The sequence below is a fragment of the Bemisia tabaci genome, chromosome 3 (genome assembly GCF_918797505.1).
Source record: "Bemisia tabaci chromosome 3, PGI_BMITA_v3".
NCBI classification, from domain to species: Eukaryota; Metazoa; Arthropoda; class Insecta; order Hemiptera; family Aleyrodidae; genus Bemisia; species Bemisia tabaci.
This window is the reverse complement of record NC_092795.1, coordinates 28,738,805-28,762,483: the sequence shown is the minus strand read 5'-3', so window position 1 is coordinate 28,762,483 and position 23,679 is coordinate 28,738,805. Positions and strand designations below refer to the sequence as shown.

General features: G+C 38.8%; 1 protein-coding gene across 1 annotated transcript in view; it reads right to left on the bottom strand.

The window, feature by feature from the left end:
- Positions 1-1,533: 1,533 nt before the first annotated feature.
- The window catches only part of LOC109031173 (uncharacterized), a 45,895-nt gene continuing 23,749 nt past the window's right edge, over positions 1,534-23,679 (bottom strand). Inside the window, exons 2-5 of the mRNA XM_019042536.2 lie at positions 7,665-7,866; positions 6,284-6,562; positions 5,043-5,284; positions 1,534-4,027 (exon numbers count right to left, since the gene is read on the bottom strand). Of these exons, the coding sequence (XP_018898081.2) occupies positions 3,547-4,027; positions 5,043-5,284; positions 6,284-6,562; positions 7,665-7,682 (1,020 nt within the window). The 5' untranslated portion in view covers positions 7,683-7,866 and the 3' untranslated portion in view covers positions 1,534-3,546. The remainder of the gene's footprint in view (positions 4,028-5,042; positions 5,285-6,283; positions 6,563-7,664; positions 7,867-23,679) is intronic.

Here is a 23,679-nt window from a genome sequence, read left to right as displayed (position 1 = left end):
GCCTTATTTTCGGCAAACTTATTCATCAAAGTTCGATCCGAACTCAATTTGGAAGTTGAATATAACAAATTCCTATCCCACCCAAAATCAAATCACGTCTTTGTAGAACTTTGTCGCCATCTTGTTTGTTTAGATTGGGCGAAACTAGGAGCGGAGGAGCTGGGGTGTGTTTGCATCGGGCCAACTTTGGTGCACCATGATAGCCGACCAATCAGAGAGCGGCACACTTTTTCTGTGGTTAAAGGATTGAGATGGCAATACTTTCCCGTGCTCAGCTGTACTCTGCTACTACTTTCTTCTGGAATGCCATCTTTTCGGAATTACGATGATTTGTCCTAGGTTTGCTCCAAAAGGGCGAATTTTAACGAAAAAGCACAACATCATATTTTGAAAATTAAAATGTATCCCAAGTACAAAAGTAGGAAGATTATTTGAACCGACCGAGTTTATCAGAAAGGAACCAACCCACATTAAGTTGAAAGTGAGAAAACGAGGTTCGAAGATTTATTCCTCCATAAGACTCAATGTAGAAAATAAACACTATCTCCCCATTCCACAGACTAATTTTGTTTTCCACCTTCGAGTTTTTGGCAGGAGAAAATATACGACGAGTGGAACTCAAAAACATTCTTAACTCAATTTTTTCGAAAGTGTGGGTTGGTTCTATTCTGATAAACTTTGACTAGTTACTACGTATGCGTCCAACGGCGGAATTATATTTCCCCCATGTGTGGACTTTTAGGGGCGGCTTTTTTATTTGCCACCAATACTCAAAGTCATCACAAGGTGGCAAAATATTTCTGTGTCCGCACTATGTCGTGGGGAAAGCAAGGCCAGAAAGTTCAGAAATTTCAATTAAAGTTAAACCACAGCTCCATTTTTTTGACTTATTGAAATTTTTGAACTTTCTGGCCTTGCTTTCCCCGTAAACTCAGTGGACTCCGCATTATTTGGACATATTTCTGCCAAACGGAACTACGTGCATTATGACGTGAGCCCTGCTATGCATATATTTTTATGGATCCCAGGGTTCTTGTCTTAATGTACACAATGGAGAATTTGCAAGGGTCTGAAATTTGATGAATTTCCTGTTTAAGTGGAATCCTCTGAGTGAACTGAACACGAAGATACCCTTGATTCATAAATTGAGCAACTATTAGAGGAGATATAACAAAATAACCGATTCTGCTAAAATACATGTGTTTAAATGGGAAATGCCGCCAGATGACGTCACAAGGCGGCACATTTTCTCACTTTTAAATCAATTTTTCTCCAATTTCCCATGTCAGAAAAAAATTATGAAAAATATTGCGAACTCAGCTCATTAGGCACTTTCAGATGAAGCAATAAAAAAATTGCGTGCAAATTCTCCATTCCGTTTGGCAGAAATACGTCCATTTTACCACATTGTCCCATTCAGTTCGGGCCACATTTTCAGGGTTTTTTTTTCTTAATGTTATCAGCTCTTATTGAAATGACTGAATTTGGGGTCCTTCGTCATTATACATCATTAAATAATCAACAAGTAACAGATTATTCTCAATAAAATTTATTTATCGAAATGAAATCCTGTTGGATTTGATTCGAGAAAAAAACTCAAAGCTAGCACGTTGCTTCGGACGAAGTTGTATCTTAAACTGTACACGAGTGTAGTCTAACATTTTATCAATGGTATTGTTGGACTGACAAGACTAAGAAGTAAAGTAAAAACGAACACTAAAATAGGTAGGGCATTACCCGCTCCTCTTAGGTAAAAGGTAATTAGTTGATGATCTTATAGAGAAACCCTGAGGCAGGGGAAGGCACATCCCCCAGACCCGTAGAATCTACGTTACACCGAAAGGTTAGGGAGAAGATGATCTTGTGTATATATTCTGTCTATTCTACGTAATACTAAATTGATCTACAATTCACTCATGTAGCGATGAAGTAAATATCTAAATTATTGGACATGTTTTGAACGAATGCACTAAAATTCGCCCGCTCGTATACAATATAAGTGTTCATATATAGGTCCAATTGTTTCAGGCAGTATAGAAATTTACAAAACCAACACTGAAAAAGATAAAAACTACATTTTGATATTCCGAGCAACAGATTTTTAGGTATTTTTCTCAACGTACATCGAAAAAACTGCTTCTCGTACTTTCTACTTCTTCGTAAAAAAAAGTAGAGGAAAATATAAATACCCAAAAAACCGAAAGTTGTGAATACTACCGATTTATGAACTTAAAATGGCTGAAAAATTTGGTAGGTCTAAGAACACTTATGAGGAATGTGAGGTCCAATGGCATATGATTCCATCCTCCAAAAATGACAAGAACACGTATAGTTTTAAAATTTTGACAGGCACTAATGTGGTGAACGAATTGCAATGGCTCTCTCCGGTATACTTAATTAAACAGGTGCATCCACATTCTCAGACTTTAATACCCTCGAGCAAATCATATGGCACATTTTTACGGAGTTTTCATTAAGAATGTTGATCAATTAATGAATTTCTGGATTTTCAAACATTTTTCAATAAACCCTGAAAGTCACATTGTCCTATGTTGGGCGAGGTAATCATAATCAAAAGTTGATATACCCTGAAATAACTCCGATTGTACTTTCCTAGCGAATATTGCAATTTTCTTTGTCCTTCGATTTGCGACATTCGCCAAGGACGTGCATCCGAAGCCATTTCAAAGTAAATCTCGATCGAATCTTGTACATGACTGTCCGACGCATTGCAGCTTGATGTAGATTTCACACATCTCTTGAAAATGTCTTAAAATCTAGATAGCATCAATTGACCGATTGACTAGCGCATGATCTCGAAATAAGTGGCGTAGAACTACTTTACTTAAAAACAACCGGGTCTATTCAAACCTCGCTTTAACTATATTTGCGCAAGAAATCGGGCGACGAAAATAAGAAGATGAAGAGGAAAAGGACGACGACGAAGAAGGAGACAGAAGAGAAAAAGAAGAAAAATACAAATGACGAAGACGGCGAGAAAGATGGAGAAGAAGGAGAGGAAGAAGAGGTTGAAAGTTAAAGGAGGAGGAGAATGTAGACGAAGAGGAGGTGGTAGAAGAAAAGGAAGAGCGACGGTGACACTCCCACACCTCGAACCTCGATTTATTTCCTGTCATATTTTAATCCTTAAATGGAAAACTACTCAATTCTTAAAGACTATCATGAAAACTTCAAGGAATGATAATGATATTCTCGCCTTTAAAAAAATATAATAAGAGCAGAGATTTTAAAACAAACGAGATTTGTGGTTTGGGAGTTTTCCCGTCGCGAGGTAGGACAATGGTAAGATAAATGCATTATTCTCTCATTTCTCCTTCTCCTTCCTCTTTCACCCTCTCTTCTTCCTCCTCCTCTTCTTTTTCTTCTTCTTCTTCTTCTTCATCATCATCTTCTACCGATTTATAACTCGCTCTCATCGAACACATGTCAATAAGTGTCTTGCGATCCGAATCTGTCAGACGAGGGTTACCCGGAAGGGATTTGCCCGAGGGACCATAGATCACTTCTCCCAGCCTCGGCGGGGGCCTAGGCCCTCTTGACGTCCTCCTTGATGGAGAGGAGGTAGACGGACTCCTTGGAGTTGAGGAAGAGCTGCTGGTTGGCCTGCGGCTGGGTCGACTGCACGATGCCGGCCGGGATGACCGGCTGCGGCGGCTCTCGGTTCTCGAACTCGGAGTCGCTGCTGATCGGCGGCTGGTAGTAGAGCACGCTCGGGCTGGCCACCGCCTCCGGGAAGTCCAGCACGGTCACCACCGGGGCGCCCGGCTTCGTCGCGTACGCCACAGACGGCGGCTGCTTCACCGTCGCCGGCTGCACCGCGGCCATCGCCGGTGGTTGCGGTTTGGCGTCGCTCGAGGGGACCACTGGTGCAGGTGCGGGTGCGGGCAGAGCGCCCATCGGCCGGTACGGGTAGTAGGGGGCAGGGGCGCCGTACTGGCTGTAGAGGTTGTAGCCCAGAGGGTACGGCTGGAACAAGTACGGCGGCCGGCTGTATGCTGTCGCGGCTCTGCAATCGAAAACATATCAGGAAGATAGTTAATAACCGTTAGTGAGAGAGAGATAGAGATAGAAGAATGTACGCACATACGCTCAAGACAAGCGGGAACACAACAAGAAAAAACAACCAAAATTGTGTGTTAATATGGTAAGTAGAACACAAAATAACGCTAATGGTTGGTTAATTACTGTGTATGTGTGTTAGTTTTTTCTGTGTCAAATGACCAAATTTTGGGGTTGAAGGGGCCAAATCTTTGTGTTGACAATCTGCCATCTCATTAAAAATTATGCGGTAGCCGTTGGGATTGAGCCTGAACCGCATCGATCGTAATCCAATGCGTTAGTCACTCGCAAGTCAGAACCTCTGGATGTGGGGAGAAGAACAAGAGTACATAAGTCCTGCTCCTGCAGGACACTTTTTCCATGCCTTGGTGTCTCAGAATAATCTACGGTTTGGGTCGATTTAACGAAAAATTGTGTAGAACAACCAAGTCCTTTGGGTTTATATTATTTCCTTGTGGAAAATTAAAAGGCAGCTACAGTTATCATCCTTCTGTACACTTCCTCATTAGATGCGTGATGAACTTCGGTTGACCTAATGTACCAAACAAATACACCAAACTTCAACTTATTTGCAGAACGAAATGTTCAACTCGATGTTGAACAACCATCCAGTTGGTAGGTTAAAAGCTGAATGCTGAGGCCGTACAGGAAAAATGCAACTATCGGCTGAAATATCTGGCAAATGGGAAAAAATGAAATTCATCCCCTGAATCTTTTTCCGTTTTTCTCGTCAAGTCGAACTTACTTAATCTTTTTGCTACTTTTCCAGCTTTTATACTTAAAAATATGTGTTACGTTTCTGTTGGGAAAGAAGTTTGTTTATTTGTTCAATCGCACATTGACATCTACATGGAAACCCGTATGAGCACGGTTTTGACAGAGTTTCGAAGTTAGTTAATTTTCAAGCTCTCAAAAGTCAAATGATCTTAAAGAATTGAAGGAAATCATATAGTTCTACTCACAGCGATGGTGCGTAATGGTAGTTGAGCGGGAATGTTGGCACTGCGTATACAGTTTTGATTAAGATCGGCTGACTCAGTTGCTGGTAAGTGATGGGTGCAATGAGAGCTCCGACCGGCAGAGGAACCATGGATCCACGATAAAAGACGTTGACAACGGACGGGAAATCTACCACCGTTCGCTCTAATCCTGAGTTAATGAACACCGGGGTCCTGAGTAACATTTTCACAGCTGGCATCGCCTCCTGTTCGAGCGTGAAATAAAATCGTGAAAAAATAAAATTTACATTTTTATGACATTCTTTAAGGCCTTAAAAATGTATTGTGCTTTGTTGAAAGTTGCGGAAAAAAGAGCACGAGATTGTTGGATGATAAGGATATAGATATTTGACTCTGGTAGCACCCCAATTAATTCTTTTAGTACTCTCATAAATTAGGTTACTAACGCAAATCTTGCGACACTACCTCAACTTAAGTTACGGTACTGCAGTGGCGTGGCATGACTATATCGGATAGGTGTTCGGTAGGAGTGTCAACCACTCCCTAATTAACATATCATTGAAAGACCATAATTTTCGCAATCAGAACCCTTTGAAAGATCCTTGATTTTCTTTTTAGAACTCTCGGAACATTCCTTGACAATCCTTAATTTTCGTACTAAGAACTACATAAGAAGTCAAAAAAGTCCTTATGATTTTGCTAATTACCACTCCCTGAAAAGTCTTTAAAAGTTTATGGCTTTTTTGATTAGAAAGCCATTTGTAAAATTATTGAAAGTGTTTAATTTCTCTAATGACAAGCTCTTTAAAAGTCTTTGACTCTAGTTGTGAAATGATGTCATGAACCCTGTTCTGCCGTGCCAAGGAAAAACGCCGTATGAGCCTTCAGGCGTTGCCAAATTCCCTGAGGCAAATCACGAATTACCAGGAAAATGTTGGAATATTTTCGTGCCAATTTCTCCGATAATTATGTTTGTAATTTGATCTGGAGTGTCTGAAAATTTCAAGGAAAAATACTCACAATTTTCCTCAAAAATATACATTCTATCGTAGGAAATTTGGCAGTTCTCGAATGTTCATACGGCGTTTTTCTTCAGCACGGTAGTGTTCGAGTCATTCAATCATAAAAGCCGATTCGAATCCCACTAAAACCCCTTCATTAAGCCAGCCTCTATCACTACCACACCTGTTGTGAAAGTGGTCTACCCGCTAGTTTGAAGGCGTTTCGTAGAAAGCGAAACTTACCGTGAGCCCGGTGCGTTGGTTGTAGCACTGGACGAGGGCGTTGTCGGGCGACAGGGCGGTGATCTCGGCGTTCCTCATGACGACGAGGTCCTTTTGGGGCACGGGGAGCAGCGGAACCCTGGCCATCGACTTAGCTAGACTCATCGGCGCGTCCGAGATGACGGCCAGCGGCGGCATCTGTCCTCGCACCGGTCCTCCGACCGCATTTTCCGAGACGTCATCTTGGCAACTCCTTCCGGCCAGCGAAACGATTAGCACGACGCCAAATAACCAGTATATCTGAAAGTACAGCGTTGAAATAGAGATTGAAAGACTTAGATTTGGACATCGTTATGGCAGGAGGGAACAAATTGGTCCGGGGAACAAGACCCAAATTAAGAAATGCGCTCTCAGTTTTTCCGGAAACGAGTGGTTAGCTCGCTGAAATTGTTTTTCAGAAAGCCACGGAAATTATTACAAAATAATGTTTGAATTTGATGAACTCTATCTTTTTTATTTGTTCCTCTCTGAGCAGCGAAATTAAGTTCTCTACGCGGAGGTATTACTTTATTGTTGTTCTTGACGATGCATGTGGTTCTGCAGTTATGGTTCGTCTGGAGACTCATTGACGTCTGACACTGAAATGAAAGAAAACCCGAAGCCTGATCGCTCTAATATAGAATTCAGTCCACCATGTTGAAGTTCTATTTCATTGAGTTGATTGAGCGAATAATTACACTTCTAGTTGGATTTAATTAACTTATTATTTCATTATAATTGCTTTTACATGCCGGCCTGGCATGATCACCCTAGCACGGTATCACAGAATTAGATACTTAAAGTATACTTTAAATTTGAGCGTACGGATTAATTAAACATCATTCTCCTCCATTTTGAATCTTCAATTTCCAATTATCGTCATTCATTGGTTCCTAAGAGCTTTTTCAAGCATAAGATGGACGAGACAATCAGAAATGGATCCTCCCGTTGCCTATCAAGGCACTGTTAAAACAAATATGCTCGTAAGGTGGCTGGCAGAATGAAATAATGAATGAATGTATAGCTCAAAAGTTATGTGAATAACTAAAAGTTATCAAAAGTTATGGTTGAGTGGAATTTTTAAAGATAAAATTGTACAAAATTCACATTTATTACAAAATCACACTTGCACATAAACGTAATTTATCAATCAAATTCAACTTGCCACCACCAAGTAAATGCAAGCAAAAGTGACGATTATCAAACCACATATGGACGTATTTCTATCAAACGGAACTATGTGCATTAAGACATGAGCCCCGAGACCCATAAGAATATATACGTAACAGAGCTCACGTCATAATGCACATAGTTCCGTTTGGCCGAAACGCGTCCACATATACACAACGCTCACTCTCCTTACCTCTCTGAATGTCGTCATGTTTAATTGTGACCAAAAACGAATGTGTGTCTATAATCTTGTGCAGTCCTTTACAGACTGAGCTAACGATACGTGACAAACTCTTGGCTTCCAAATCCTCTCCTCTGAAACAGCTAAATCCCGGTTCTATGTTGTGAGCCTTCCTCTGATTTCCTTGTCATTCTTGAGATTTCAGGTGCTTAGTCTACGAACAAAAGAGTAATGCGAAAATTAGACATAATGCTAGGGATTGCACACACAATATGAAATATTTAGATTATTATTGGGAAATATTGGGGCACAATATGCGATTGTCACATTACATGAAAACCGTCGTGGAGGCATATTGTAAATAGACTCATTTTCGCTAAAAGGAACTACGTGTGCAAAGCTTTTACGTACAACATAGTTCCCTCTCATATAAATAGTCGAATTGGTCGTAATTTATACTAAAAGAAACTACGTGCGTAGGGTTTGCATTCCTTTTAGCATAAATATGTCCAACTTTAAGACAGGATACTTTTCTATGCCGGAATTTTGGAGACGAACGGGCGTTCTTAAAGATGAAGGAGGACAAAAAAAGAAGAGAGGAATAGCGGTTGAAACTGCTTATAAATCTGTTTCAGAATGTGTTCCAATGAAAAGCAGTTGTCCAGTGCCGAGGCGTGAATGATCGATTATTATCGATATTTCGCCATTTGAGGCTGTGGTAAAGAATCTATTATTAAGATACCCGTTTGCGTATACCCTGTTTATAGATCCTTTTACATAGGTTGAAGTGGCAGATGAATCGATACATCGCAAATTATACCACGTTATGGGCATGTTTTCAATTTTTCCGAGTGCAGCGGTAGAAACTTGAACGCAAGACCAGAAAAGTAGAGCACCATCCAATGTGTGCAAAAAACTGACGAGAAACGATTGGAAAAAACCCCCGTTCCAAACTGCACATGATTATGACAAGACTTCATGGCGAAAATGAGCATTGAATTACGTCGTTCGGAATGAATCAAGGATAAATAAGATCTCAAAATTTTTATTGGCTCTCACACACCGTATTTAGATCCTTCAAGTCCTCTTTCGGAGCCTTTGTCGGAAGCAGTTGAATAGGCCGATATTACCGTCGATTTCCTTATGAGCTCTAAGCTCCATAAAACGGCGTGTAATCTAGAACTCACCAGGGAGTGGGAAAGTTCGGTTTTAACATTGGCTGATTCATTTATTGAGACACCTACTCAAAAGTTATCAAACTCTCGAGCCTTTTTATGAAAGTTATAATTGCCGGGAGGCGTATCAATTGTCGACTTCTATCCTCGCTACCAGCCAAGTGCAAATTGAAAACTGGTTATGAATAATTTATGGGTGGATGAAATGATTTATTTGCGACGATCGCTTCGAGGAAAGGTCAATGTTCCCGCCGCGAAGGTGTAACGGAAGCTGCCAGATTTCGGTATCGGAAATCGCGATGTTTGAATGAATGACGTCATTTGTTGATAATTTAGAGAGAATGACGTCAGTCAGGATTGGAGGTTTGTGTTAGGTATGCAGATAGGATGAGGATGAAAACCGTGGTGAGTATAACTCATGAGCATTCCTATAACCCTCCGGGTATCATCCGGAGTCGGTCGAAATAGTTTTTTGCTCAAACCATCTCTAATATGAAGTATTATTAAGTCGGGTTGTACATTTTGAATTTCCGTTTTGAGCGAATATTTGGCCAGTGTCGGCAAAGTATTGAAAACCTTAAAAAGACCGAATCTAAGGCACCATATTTCAGTTTCCATGCAATTGTTTTAAAACTAATATAAACATGAAAAACAATTATATTTTATCTTTTTATTTTTTTTATTCTTTTATCACGTATCGGAAGCTAAATCTTTGTTTATTATATATTGACTCATTTTTTTAATGAAAAAATCACTAGAAATGGCTCGAACTGTATGTAACAAGGTGGAGAAATGGTGCTGGATCCACACCATTTCGCGGGGCAAACAAAGCCAAGAAGTTCCAAAAATTATAAGTAGAGTCAAAATTAATTTTGACTTTAATTATAATTTTTGGAACTTCTTGGCTTTGTTTTCTCCGCGAAATGGTGTGGACTCAGCACTATTTCTTCACCTTGCTTCTTTTTATATCTAGTAGCTGTATTGTGGCCCAATTTTCCGGGCAGCGCAACGCAATATCACCCTTACATTTTTCCTTGCGTATATATTAAATCATAACTTTAAGTAATACCTACGTATTTACTCTCGTAGGTGTACTGTGAATGGCCATTCGACTTAAACCACCGGACAAAATAAAGTCATCGATTACTTCTACTCATGTACTCACACACTTTTTTGTTGTTTTAGTTGTCTTTTTATCAGTTACAGAAGAAATGACTTGCAACGGTGCTGTAATGTTGAATGTCTCTAAGAGAAGATGATTCATCTACACGTGGAGTCTAGAAAACACGTGTAGCGATTGAGGCGCTTTATTGGAGCATGCTTAGTTCTTGGGAACTCACTCCCTTCAGTTTATATTCAATTTAATCCTCCATAATAAGTTTTCCACCCCAAGGCCTAGTGGTTCTTCTTAATCTAAGGGTTTTCGATAAGTGTACGATCATAAGTCTCCACACTGGAAAAAAAAACACATTGGATCTAGAGTCCTGACTCTTAAAAACATCGACAAGAAAAAATACTCTTGATTCGATCGGATTTTTGCTTAAATCAAGAACCAAGCCTCTTAATTTAAGCGGGTTTCCTTTTGATTTAAGCAAAAATCTGATTGAATCAAGAGTATTTTTTCTTGTCAATGTTTTCAAGAGTCTGGACTCTAGATCCAATGTGTTTTTTTTCCAGTGCACGCTACATCTGGCACATCAGCAAAATACCGTGGTAAACATCCGTGCTTCTTCTACATCCTTCCGTGGTGAAGAATGACAAAAACAAAATACAAAGAGCTTTCCTCTCGTTTCAAAGAATGGGACTCAATTTATTTAGATAAATAATGTTCGATGTATCACATGCCACTTTCATTTACTAGTTCCATCTCTCTTACCGAAGTTAAGTATTTTTATTTGACTATCTCGGTCTATATAAAACGAAGCATTCGGTGAGCATGAATCTTTTCCGGACGAAAATGATACAACAAGATGAAGTAATCTTTTCTAGTCAACTGTAGAACATATAATTTAAACAGCACATTCAAATGAAAGCGTGATGCTACAGACATTTTTCGCGCTACCCTCCGACTAATCTACCGAATACTTTTAGGGTGTGTCTAGATGTGATTTCCCTTAGTGTAGGTATTCTGCTTTTCCTGAACGTGATTAACATTTTTCGATGACCTTCAGGAACAGGTAATTGCGAGCACACCAATTCAATCCCAAAAATTCACGCGTTCCTTTAACTTTTTGATCCTTCGTTGGGCGGTGGTTCAGCGGGACATAGATCCGAATTCCGCCGGCTTCCAAGGATTTATTGTCAAAAAACGATTATCACGATGAAAGATATAGGTTTCTACCTGGAAATACTTCCCTCCTCTGATGCTAACTCTTTCGAGCTTTTGTGTCAAACTGTCTTAGATGAGAAACAAATGTCAAGAATATCTTCAATATTTGGCAACGTGACAGTTAACCTTACACGGCAAAATGAGACAAGCTCGTTATAATAGGGATCACTCACCGTGGACGGCTGGAAATCCCCTCAACACTAGATCCGCGTGCTTTTGAAGATCCGGGATTTTTTGATCGCGCGGGTCCCATTCAAAAGTATCCATATGCATTTTATGAATTACGATGCACAGTTCATCGACATGAAGAGAATCGGTGCCATAAATGCGGTCCATAGATTCCATAGCTTTTGTAATCTCTAAGCTACATTAATCCGGTTGTTGACTCACTGACCCGGAGAGAAAGGAACAATCAGTATGTAGTTTGAATGATCGCGCACATTAGCTTTGAAATCATGTACCTTATTTGCTGCAATGGATCATCTGACGCGGAAGGAAATGACGCGAAAAGTTTACGTGCTACGCAGTGAACGCAATTAACAACCCTAAATCCAACTCATGGGGAAAATAGTTTTCAGAGTTCCTCGAATCAAATGTCCCCCTCACTAATATAATACAAAAGTCTGTTTGGTCTGATTGGGACGATCTCTATTAAGATAATATGGCCACTGAATGATCCACTTGGCTCAGACATCTTAAGCCTCCTGGTGTCCTTTGGATGGAAAAAAATGTCGGCCGTTTTGTGCCGATGATTCGGAAGTGCAGAATGTGTAGTGTTTTTCGCTTGTATCACTGCGAACTGTACTCAAATCACATATTTACGCGTATTCAATGAATCTTGACACCATTCGTGCATTACATGTGAAAAAATGCTTTCAGACTAAACCTTTACTGTGGCAAGGTTGGTATCAAAGGAAGCAGGTGATAAACATCAAAAGTTGGTAACAACCCCTCTAATCCGCTTCTGCCTTCAGTCGCCGCCATCTCTATTTATCACGGGGATCTCTATATACGCAGTGGCCACTCTCTTCCCGTAGGCACTTTAGGCTGTGGCGGTGAGGCGTCGCAGAGCGCCGGAGGAGCGCATTGAAGGCGGCTATTATATATGTACTCATAAGTTATTTTACGTAAATATTGAAGAAGGACGAAGAAGCAGGGGCAGAAAATTAGAATACCGAGACTGACTGAGACAATTGGCAGCACTTCAACGAATAAGATCACTGTCCTAACATTTTTATGGGCTCTCTTTGCCCACCTGCCCGACGTCTTTCGGCGACCACGGTCTGCGAGGATCACCTCCGAATGGCTGAGTCATCCGCAGTTACCAAGTCGAATGCCAAACATGTTCTTTTCACACGCGCGTGGCCTGGATGAATGAATACGAAGAATTTGTCAAACAAACGGCAAATAGAACTGAGCCGGAATTTGCTTTGCCGATTGATCCGATTCTTCGCGTGACTCCTCGCTAATAGCATTTCATCCATCTCTTTATCACGTGATCCGCCCTCTGTAAGAACTTACCCTAAAAAAATACCCCCCTCCCCCTACTCACCCAAATGTAGAAAAAAATTTGGTAGCTTTCCTTTATGGTGCATATTTGAATATGTGATGACCGATGGTTATGGTTGAATGAGTGATGAATGTGTGTGTGGCCTTTGCATCCTGATCTCATTTCTTTCATCCTCGTGATTTTTCACGCGACGATGGTAAGTTGGAGCTTTACTGTCTTAGCCGCGGGTATTCGTCATATATTTTTGGGCAGATGCGTCAATATGTATAAAAAAAACAATAAACAAATGGGGAAAATATTTTTTTAGGGGTGAGGCCCCTGTGCGAGAGTATGTCACTCTACTAAAAATTGTAAGCTCGTTTATTACTCTCTTTAACTCGAAATATTTATTCATTTCGTTGTTTGTCTGTCATCATTTAAAGCTCTAGCTACAATTGGAGTTTACTTTGCAATAACATATTATTTTCGTCCTATTTAGAAAAGCACCCATCAACATAGGGAAACAACATACTTTGTTCCTAAAGTAAGCGAGAAAAAGCGGTTTCTTATCGCATAAAGTAGTCGAATTGGTTTAGTGGACACAACAAACTGAAAAGTTAACTTTGATACGATGTCTCCATTTAGAGCTGGAATGGAACCTGTGAACTTATTGAGAGGAAGAACAAATGCATGATGTATCGTAGTTCCTTTTATGAGGTATGAAGCTTTTCCTGTTGGTGCAACTGTAAGTACTTTTGGCATGTCATGTTGTTCGCCGGCAGAAAAATTAAAATGATTTGTAACTAATTTCACGATATTGCGGGCAAGATGACTTTTTCCAGTGCCTGCTATGCCAGATAAAAAGTAGAAAAATGGTGTTCTGCCTGATCTTTAATTGTGTAAGATTTGTAAAGCGAATGACCTTTGTTCATCATTTGGCGATTCCAAAATTTCACTGTCCCTTTCATCATATTTGATGATGGGCAGTGTGCCTCTGATACTATTCTCCACATTATCTTTATTGATATGATGATTATTTACATCTTCTAAAATGTTGTAATTTTCATTGTTCTGTTCATCTGACCATTCAGAATTTTCAGTTTCTTTGTCAGCAATGTTTTCATTGAAAATTATGACTGGTAAATCTTCAAAGTCTCCTTGCATATTCGTGTAGTAATAATTCTTTTTATTGTTTTTAATTATTACATTTACATGCTCAACACTACATTTTTCTTTACAGTTGATATCTCATAATTCCTTATCTTCATTTGTCCATGGATAAAATATAAAATTGATAAAATATCATTAGTTGTTCACGGTAAAAATTTTCCACTTTTCGCCAAAAGGTTCCCTATTCTAGGGGTTCTTATCCGTCTGTGGAGAGCAATGTTAAAAAAGCCACACAAAAATGTATAATGTAAATTTATAATCAATCGCAAAAACTGAGCAATATCTATCTTTTTCAAGTATCATTTCTAACTTTAGAAAGTAAATTGATTTTTGAGACAAGAAGGCGAACTGCTTTTCTTGTATTACAATTTTGCGTCAGGAATGTGTTAACAAAATCGTTTCGAAATTTTTTTTGTTTTCCTCGAGTACAATGTACTTCTGTATCGTCCGGAGCCATTTTCTCCAGCCCACAGTCGTTTGTACTGGCTCTTTTTTTAACCAATACTAAGCTGAATTCCGAGTAAACGACCGATTTCTCGCAATGTATGAAAATGAAGCGTACTTCTGAAAATTTTTGATGAGTTTTAAGGAATACTCGATCAAGTTGTCGAGGTTTTACCACACGATTAGTTTCAACGATGTTCCTTCTTACGTGACGAAATTTTACTCAAAAGTTTGCAGTTTGTCAAAAATAGATGAAATTGACTTGAATGTTATTATGAAAATTAAACTATTTCTCAAAAAGATTCATTTACATTTTTACGGAGGCACAGTTTGATAAATTGGAGAAGTTTTTGTGAATGAAAGATAATGATTTCTAGTCAGGATGCAATGTTGCCGGATTGTTGACACAAACTGAGAGGCTGTAAAACTGAAAATTCCGAGAAATTGCAGCTGAGACTGATTTCCAGTGTCAGTGATATTACGTAATTAGGGAACGTTGGAAGTATGTCCGTGGCATTCAGTTGTATATAAAAAGCGTAATTTTGGGCTTGAATAATTACAAGGATGTTTCCCCACACAATCTAGACAAATAATAATTCATTCGATCCGTGCACACTGATCCCATTTTTTAGGCATCGTGTCAACACACTTTTGCCGAAATTAAATTTTGTGCACCATATTTTACATGGCAAAAGTCACAGAGGGGGAAAAACAAAAATTACTTCTTTTTTGGTTTTTACGCTGAATAACAAAGCTTTACTCGAAGCAAAAGGAGTTTTCCATGATTGAGCAGAAGCTCCTTTTGAGTAATAATTGAAGTCTTCGGTAAAGAAAACTAAAGTTTAGCTATTTTGAGGCTCTTCTTCTTTACTGGAGACGTTGGCTAAATGAACCAAAGGTCGGTTTTTTTGACCAAAACATTCGATTGCATAGACAAAAACTCCTCAGTTTCTTATGAATTGATGTTCGGTTCTGGTAACTGCAATTTACCCCTTCGCGATGATAGTAACTTTTATTCAAACGCAACAGTTTATGGATCTGAGTGTTTTTGGAAATTTTGAAACCATCTCGTGCAACACACACATCGGCCTACCCTTACACACAAAAGTCATTTTCCAAGCTTTATTGTAATTCGAATATTTCAACATAACGGTGGATACGCCATTTGACCCCATGAGCACTTGCATAAAAAGTAGCGCGAAAGTATGGGCGGAGTATCTATATCCTCAGTGTCTAAGGACAATGAACAATGTCCATGGTTTTCTGATAGTTCCGTTTGGAATGATTCATCAATACCGGAGAAGGAGAAGAAGACGACAAGAAAAATGTCAAGACCATGACTCAGCAATAATAATAACTTTTTTAGACAACTCAGATGTCCCGTTTTTAGCTCAGACACCAATAATCACTCGAAAATATTTCCGAGAAATTTTTCAGTGAGATACATGTTTCTATCCCTCTTGAAAGGTTGATAAAGTTTTAAAACATGACAGCGTCGCGATGTGGTTACATCATCGGGTGTTCGAAACTCCACAGATCAATTTTAAATCGCTGAAATTCACGGGCAAGATTAACCTATCGTCCTTATAAATCAGCTTAAATATGCAAACATTCCCTCTTTCCGAATCAGTACTGCGGCTCCTATTTATTTTGATTTATTTAGGTGAAAAATGAATGTTCTGTTTTCTTTAAAATGAGTCATCCCCCAGGAGTATCGATCATATTTCTTAGATCTCATCTTGTGTCTTAATTTCTTTTTCGTTTTCCTCATGTTGGTATTTAAACCAACGGTTCTGGATCCACGCAGCCGCAGCCTGTTCAGGAGCTGAAGATCACTTTATTCGCCCGTAACATAGTAAAACAATGTCTTGATATTTTTTCTACCCGTTTCTCTCTAATCTTTAAAATTTTTGTCTTAATCTTCGCGAAGTTATCGTCAAGGTCCTCCAAATTATCATCTATAAATCTCATCAATGAAAAAAATTAGAAATTGGGGCGGATCTAAACTTTAAAAATAGACAACCATTTAGAATAGCTATCGAGTTTGTCAATCTTGTTCAAAGCTGCATGTCTACCGTGAAATAATTATAGGTTAGTGATTGTGTAGGAGGTGTGCTATAATTCGTCGCTTGGCTGACATAAGGGCGTAACTACACATTGAGATGAGCCCGGAAAAGCATTGAATTATATGGAGGACAGGGTTCATTGCAGAGTGTAGCTACGCCTTTATGTCAGGTAGGCGACGAATTAAGAAAAGCGCGCAATTTTATTTACATTCTTTCACCTTGTTTCATGAAAAGCACTCTCAAACGGAGAAAAAGTCCTATTTTTAACACAAAGGATATGTAGTTGCGCTCATAAAAATATTATCTATGATTTACCGCTTTATTCTTGTATGGATCTTGCTTGGGTGCTTGAGGCGTATAATGTCAGCGCATTTAAGTAGTCAGGGAATCAAAGGAATTTTGTACATTTCACTATACGATCCCGGACACTATACTGCCGTGCTAAGGCCGTATGCGCCTTTAGACGTTGCCAAGTTTCCTCCGATAAAAGCTGAAATTACTGGGGAAATTGCGTAAATTGTTTTTCGAGATTTTCAGACAATTCTGTATGCAATTTAATTTAAAATATCTAAAAATTTCGAGTAAAAATTAATTGCATGGCCATAATTTTATGTCAATTATATATTTGATTATTGTTCGACTCTTCTTATCAAAATGACAGAAATTGTCAGAATTTTCGATTTAGAATTCCCCCTATGTGTAAAATAGTGTACAAGTTACATAGTCACTGTAGTCCAGTTTACAATTTCTATTGAAAGTTATAATCTTCCCGGACATTTTTCAACTTGGTCCGTCAAATTTTAATGGAAGAAGCTCAACTGATTGAAAATGATTTTTGATCTTAGGAAGGCTAGCAGATTCAAAAACACGAATTGCTGGTAAAAGTTCATGTTTTGAATGGGTTTGTGCACGAAAAAGATACAGCCGTGTGAATAAAACTCATAGGGGTATAAAATGCCACAAAAATCACGGAGTTTACATTGAATTGCTATGAAATTCATGAAATTCTGCGTAATTTGCGTATAGTTTGGAACACGTTTTGTCAAATATCCCGCGTCTGGGGGCAGTTTTTACAGACTGTAACTGGAAATAGTTGGTTTGGCCATTTGTGGTCAACCATTAATGGTTTTTAGACGTACAAGCCTGTATGGAGAAAAATTGAAAATTGTCTGCTATGTTTAATTGTTGTTGAAGGAAACACCGTCACGGCATATATCTTCAAATTTTCTATAAATTACCTTCACTATTTAAGAATACTCTAGTAAAATTTCAGAAATAACAATGGTTAGTTCTCCTCTTTGAAAATAAACGTAGAACAAGTTTTCAAACTTTCAATGTAGGATGCAGGTTGTTAAAACGTCTAGTTGGCCGTGTAGCCGTGTTTCGGTTTTTCCAGAACCGCGTGTTCTCTTTCCAGTCAGTGGATTTCTTATTCTCACGAGTTCATTACATACATAACCACGCTCAAACCAGCACGGACTGAACAAATTAAATCGGCTAGGCAACACGAAAGAGATAAAGATCCATTAAGGAACTCATCGAAAAAACGCCCGACGTGTACTATAAATAAATACACACCTTCAGTTCTCAGACTACTGAAATGTTTACTCTGCACATTATGTGTGCTCTTTATTGATTGGTGGGAAACACTTACTTATTGACCTGAGTATTATCAAAAATCTCACTTCGGAAAAACGAACAAGGAACTTGGATGAAAGCTATTGAGCACCAAAAGAAGAATCCCCTTAGCAAGTCACGACCATGAGGCTTTTCACCGTTTTCATACCATTCTATCCGCGTCATGAACTTCGACATTTAAAAATAATAAAACCATGCGATGTCGTGCATGGAAAACACTAGTATAGAATGAAGTACCTACACGTAGCCTAACGGAGAGTCACAACTTAAAACCTTAATTTCAAAACAGCCAACAAAAAATGTCACTTGTAACACCGTGTCTTTTTAGAAAGTGAAACGTAAGGCGACACTCTCATACGTTTTATGATCATGTACCACCAGGTACAAGTGAGTTCAAAGAGGAAAATGAAAGGGAAAACAAAATTTTGAGAGAGATGTCGGGGAGGCGATAAGGAAAGAAGTCTCACCGCGAAACCCTAGTCATAAAGAGACGGAAAATATGGGAATCGAAAAAACGCAGCCGATATGCATGCAGACATGTAAGGTGCCTTCATCTCAGACATTCAGCACATCCTGAACAGATTCTAACCCAAATTCGAAGAGATTTTGTTCTTTTTTTCCGACGAAGAATTTACTGCATTCAGGTGGTCGCAGCTAGCTGACAGACTGACACATTTAAATGAATTCGGTTAAACGCTGACGATTCCTTGTCGCTGCCAAGAGCTTGGATAACACCTCGAAAATCGTGGGAAAATCCGGCAAAATCCCGCCGCCGAGACGAGACATGACAAATCTACAATTTAAACATTCCCAAAGAGATCTCTGTTCAACTACATTGCTGGAAACAAATAGAATGCAATGAATAAGTACCCTAAAAATATTTAACTGAATTTAAATTCAAACATCATTTTTTCTTGTAGAAATCTGTGGTGAATAATCACTTGTGCTTATTAAGTGTCTTGGCGCGTTCTTTGACGATGGAATTCCCAAGACGGTTTTTTCTGCTAACGATGGTAATTTCCTATGCAATATTTTGTGATATCCGTCTGCTCCAATTAATCAGGACCACCGTTGTAGGCCAGTAATAGATTGCACGCATTACCATTACTGAATAATAGGCCATTATTCTTTATTCTAGAATAGTCGGCGGTAACAAAGCGTCGATAATGTTTATTTTTGTGTTCTCTGGACGAATTTCAGAGATTCCTCGCTCAAAATTCCGATTGAGAAATTGAACGGTACAAAAGACATTTTTAATGCTGCGTTAATCATTCCTCAGCGACTCAGCTGATGTTATACTGTTGACGACGCGACGACGGCCCAAACACAACCCACCCATACCACCGTGCAACGCAAAAACGCCGTAAACGCCATTTTACATTTTTTGGAAACAACGTATCATAGCTAAAAAAACTTGTGTACAATGTGTACACAAGTGTGTGCGTTTTGTGTGTTACAATTGTGTACCTTGTGTACAAACTTGTGTACTTGTGGACAATATTTTTACAAAACTCTTTTGCAAATACTATCAAGAACTTTACCTGAAAATTTGAGGTGCATAGGTAAAAACAGTTTTTCTTTTATACAATGTTCAGTTCCAAAAAGCGAGGAAAAGGCTTGATGGATTAATGGCGTTCCTGCTTAGCACGGTAGTATATCGAAGTGAACTTCAATCGAAACCCTATATTCACCTGGTTCATCCTCGCATTGATCCAATTAATTGATTCAGAGAAGAGGAGAAGTTGTTGAGTGCTTTTAGTTTCTCTGGGGCAGCCCATAAACATAAAGTAAACAATGCATTTACTATGCGAAAGAATGATCTACGATTATTTCATTGATATTTATTACCCTCCATCAAATCTCAATGTGTAATCAAAATTTCTCATACAATAATACTAAAACAATGGAAATATGTGATACTAATATCGTGAACTCTTCACTCACAATTGCTTTTATCGGGTAGCTAACTGAGAGACGTCAAATTCGATTATAATGACAGTTTTTGCAGGAGGGTGGATGTTTTCGACCGTTGAAAAAATATGCAGGATCACGGCTTTTATCATGGATCCACCAGGACCCGAGAGAAAGTCGTGGTTCGGATTCAGTGCGTCAGAAATATTTAAAAACATTTTCCTTGACCTCCACAAACATTAGACTGCACCACAGCTTTAATTACAAAATGGTCAACAAATCGCCCTTAATGTGCTGGATGAATTGGAATTAGGTATACTTCATGTGGAAAAGCGAGCTATTGTAATTAATACATAGAGAGAGTTAGTACATTCCCGATAAAACCTTATTCTTTCGATGCCTTTTCATTAAAACGACTGGAAAAGACAGACTAGTAAAAAATCGCTAATTTATTGTGCAATTAATGATAAATCACGGAGTTTGATGACCATAAGAAAATTGATAATTTTAAAGCTATTTCAGTGCTTAGCTCAAGATTAGATGAAGACATTGAGTCTTTAATGGATTGATTTTTTTCTCCGACAAAAACCGCGAGGAAAGTACCTTTCTCCATTTTAGTTCAAAGAAATAATTGAATTCTAGCACGGCGGATTAGAGTGTCCAATTTTCTCTTGCCGTACCTACAGCCTGCCTTCACAAAGAAACAGAGTCTCTCCCTTTATGACTGAAAGTAGCGATTTCACAGATATCTCTGCCCCTCCCAAATTTACGACCTTATAATGTCCTGTGCGTTCAGGAGTGTTTGTCTCCGATTTTCGAATTATACATTTACGTTACGCTGCAACAGATACTAACTACCTGGGAAGCCTCGCCGGAATGTTGGCGAATTTTTCCTTCCTCACTTCGCAGGGGCTAATTTGAATTTTTATGGCCTGAAATAGCGGCTTAATTGGTTCAGCATCGTGGCAGCCGTAGGAGAAAAGTTTTAACGTCGTTAAAATTTCTCGGAGTCGAATTTCAGGTGACAAATTCCACTAATTATCTCGCCGATTTTTTCTGAAAGCATGTTTTTTATTTGGTTTTCGTGCTCCATTACAAGGCGATTTGTGATGCCGGTACTAGGTTATGAGTGATCCTTCGAACCTTATTCTTGGAGCAACACGGTACCTATTCTTACAGCAAATTCGGGTTAGAGGAAGTTGAAGATAGGCTCACGATATGAAAGTTTCACATTAAGACTCAAAAAATATTTAGAAAACTTAGTGAAAATTCTTATTTGACAAGTGGAACGTTTGAAAGCTCATAGGACGTTTTTATGTAGCACGGCAGAATGAGTCAGTTGCGCTGATCGTAGAATCGTGTTTTGATGCTTGATTCTTGTAGATTAGCTGAAAATAAGAAAATATGCCCAAACAGCAATTTTACTGCGCTCAATATTAACCTAGATATCGCGCTTTGTAACATTGGGTTTATGACGTTATCCACCGCGGTAGTGGCACCAGGGGTTTCTTCCACCTCCTTGCTTTCATCAGTCATGGAAACACATACTTGCTCTGGTTACTCAACATGTAACTCCGATGAAAGGAAGGTGGAAGAAACCAAGGGTATTACTACCGCGGTGGATGACATCATAAACCGAATTTTTCACACCGCGATATCTCGGCCAATATCCAACGTAGAAAGTTGCTTTTTGGACAAATCTAATTATTTTAGACGATCTACAAGAATCAAGTATCAAAACACGTTTCTGTGACTAGCGGAACTGACCCATTGTGAAAAATATACGTGCAAATTCTCTTTAAAAATACTCATATCATCTACAACGTTTCTAATTTTCCAAGCGTTTTTCGAGTCTTCCTATGCACATAGGTGCTTTATTAACGAGCCTAAAATAGTGCTTCTTTATTGCAAAGTGAAGTCCAACTATTTAAATATGTAAAAGTAATCTGCACCACTGCTTCGATTTTTTCTGATTTTTCTCCACCATTACCGCGGTCATGCCGTTCTAGTGAAAATGTCGAAGCGGAATGTTGATTTTTTCCCCTAAAAATGAAGCATGCATGAAAATTTCGAAACGCTGCAATGGAGATAAGCGGTTTCGTAGTTCGATAATGGATAAACCGTTACTTCAGGGTCGCGATGAAACACGGCAAAAAAGATCTTGTTTTTACATCGCGCTGATTTGCATAATCCCTTACCATAAATGGACTTATTTAAATCACAAAGATCTATCCCCATCGTAATATGAGCCCTGTCATGCATATATTTTTATAAGTATCAGAGTCCATATCAGCTGATGGAGACAGTTCCCTTTGATTTAAGCACGTTCTAATGATATTACATTGTTATTTGGGTACAGAGAATTCTAATCTAACGATAAATTTCCAGCAGACAAACTTCAGTCACAGGAAAAATTGCGTATGGAAATCGAAAGGGGTTCTTTTGAAAACTAATAGATATGTAGACGGTCTCAAAACATTAGCTCAAAAGTCGTTTTTGCGGCCACTAGCAAATTTGTTTGATTTCTTTAGTTACTTAAGTCATCAGTCACTCTTCTCTGTCCAGACGATTTTCGTGAGTCTTTCTCCACGATTTCCTCCCAAAAAATTTTGCTGTATCTCTGACACCCTCTCAGCATTATTGTTGAAAATCCTTATATTTTAAAGAACGTGGCTTTTCTGTTAACCTAGATATTTCTAACCAAAGTCGTCAAATACCACGCCAAGAATGCATGAAAAAAATTAGTTTTCGATTAAATATTTAGCGTGAAATTCAGTCAGTGGACAGAACTTCAAATCGAATGTTTCTCAGTAGATTTCCCTAGCTTCATCTGTAGGTAAGGTAACTTCAACCGGCAAATAATCCGTAGATTAGTTTATTTTCGATATATGCAACCAAAAGCTCTCTACCAGTAGATTTATTCTACCAAACAATTTCTACACCCGCAGTTTCGTCTCGAGAGGTACGGTTGTATGAACCGAATACCATTGTATGATGTAATTTCGTTTTATATGTCCGATATATATATTTTTTTTTAAAAAATATAATTAAGGGTTGAGTCCCAGAATGATATGGTCCATGGACTCTGGGTAGGCAGCTCTAGATTCGCAGGATAAGCAACTAGCAACTTATATAATTCGGGCAGGGACTGTTATCTACTCAAAATCTAGATTGATCTAATTCTCTCGGGATTATCAATGAACCCGTTTCTTCGATGAGAATGTGGCCTTAAGGTGGCTTCTCAGCACTTTCGAGAACAATTATAGTTGAACAATCAATTGATTCTTTTTGAATTTTAGACGTTTCTTCGGATTTTCCGAAATTATATCACACTGCCGGATGTAGTATGTGTATACGCAAAAGACTGAAGAAATACTTTTAAACAGCCTCAAAAGCACGTCCTGAATAAATATCCCCGGGGGAAAGAAGTAGGGATTATACCAATAAAGTGTGGTGCTACCCCCAGTTGGTTGGATGATATTGACATTTCCAATTAATTTTGGTAGTATACGGCGGCAACTCAAGTTAAGTTAGTATCGCAACATTTGGGTTAGTAACCTGATTTATTGGGGCACCTCCACAACTAATTGGAAATGTTTTATTCGGGATTGAACCCCTACCTCTTTTTTCCATGGCGCAAATTTATTTACCTATCAATTTGCTATATTCACGTTGTACGCACTTTTATAGCTATTCATAATATTTTTTAGTCAAATCCTAACTAAAAATGCCTGACATGCTACACAGCGTAAAGTGATGTTCGGGAATTCTTCAGAAATATCTTGATATCCAGAAATTATCGATC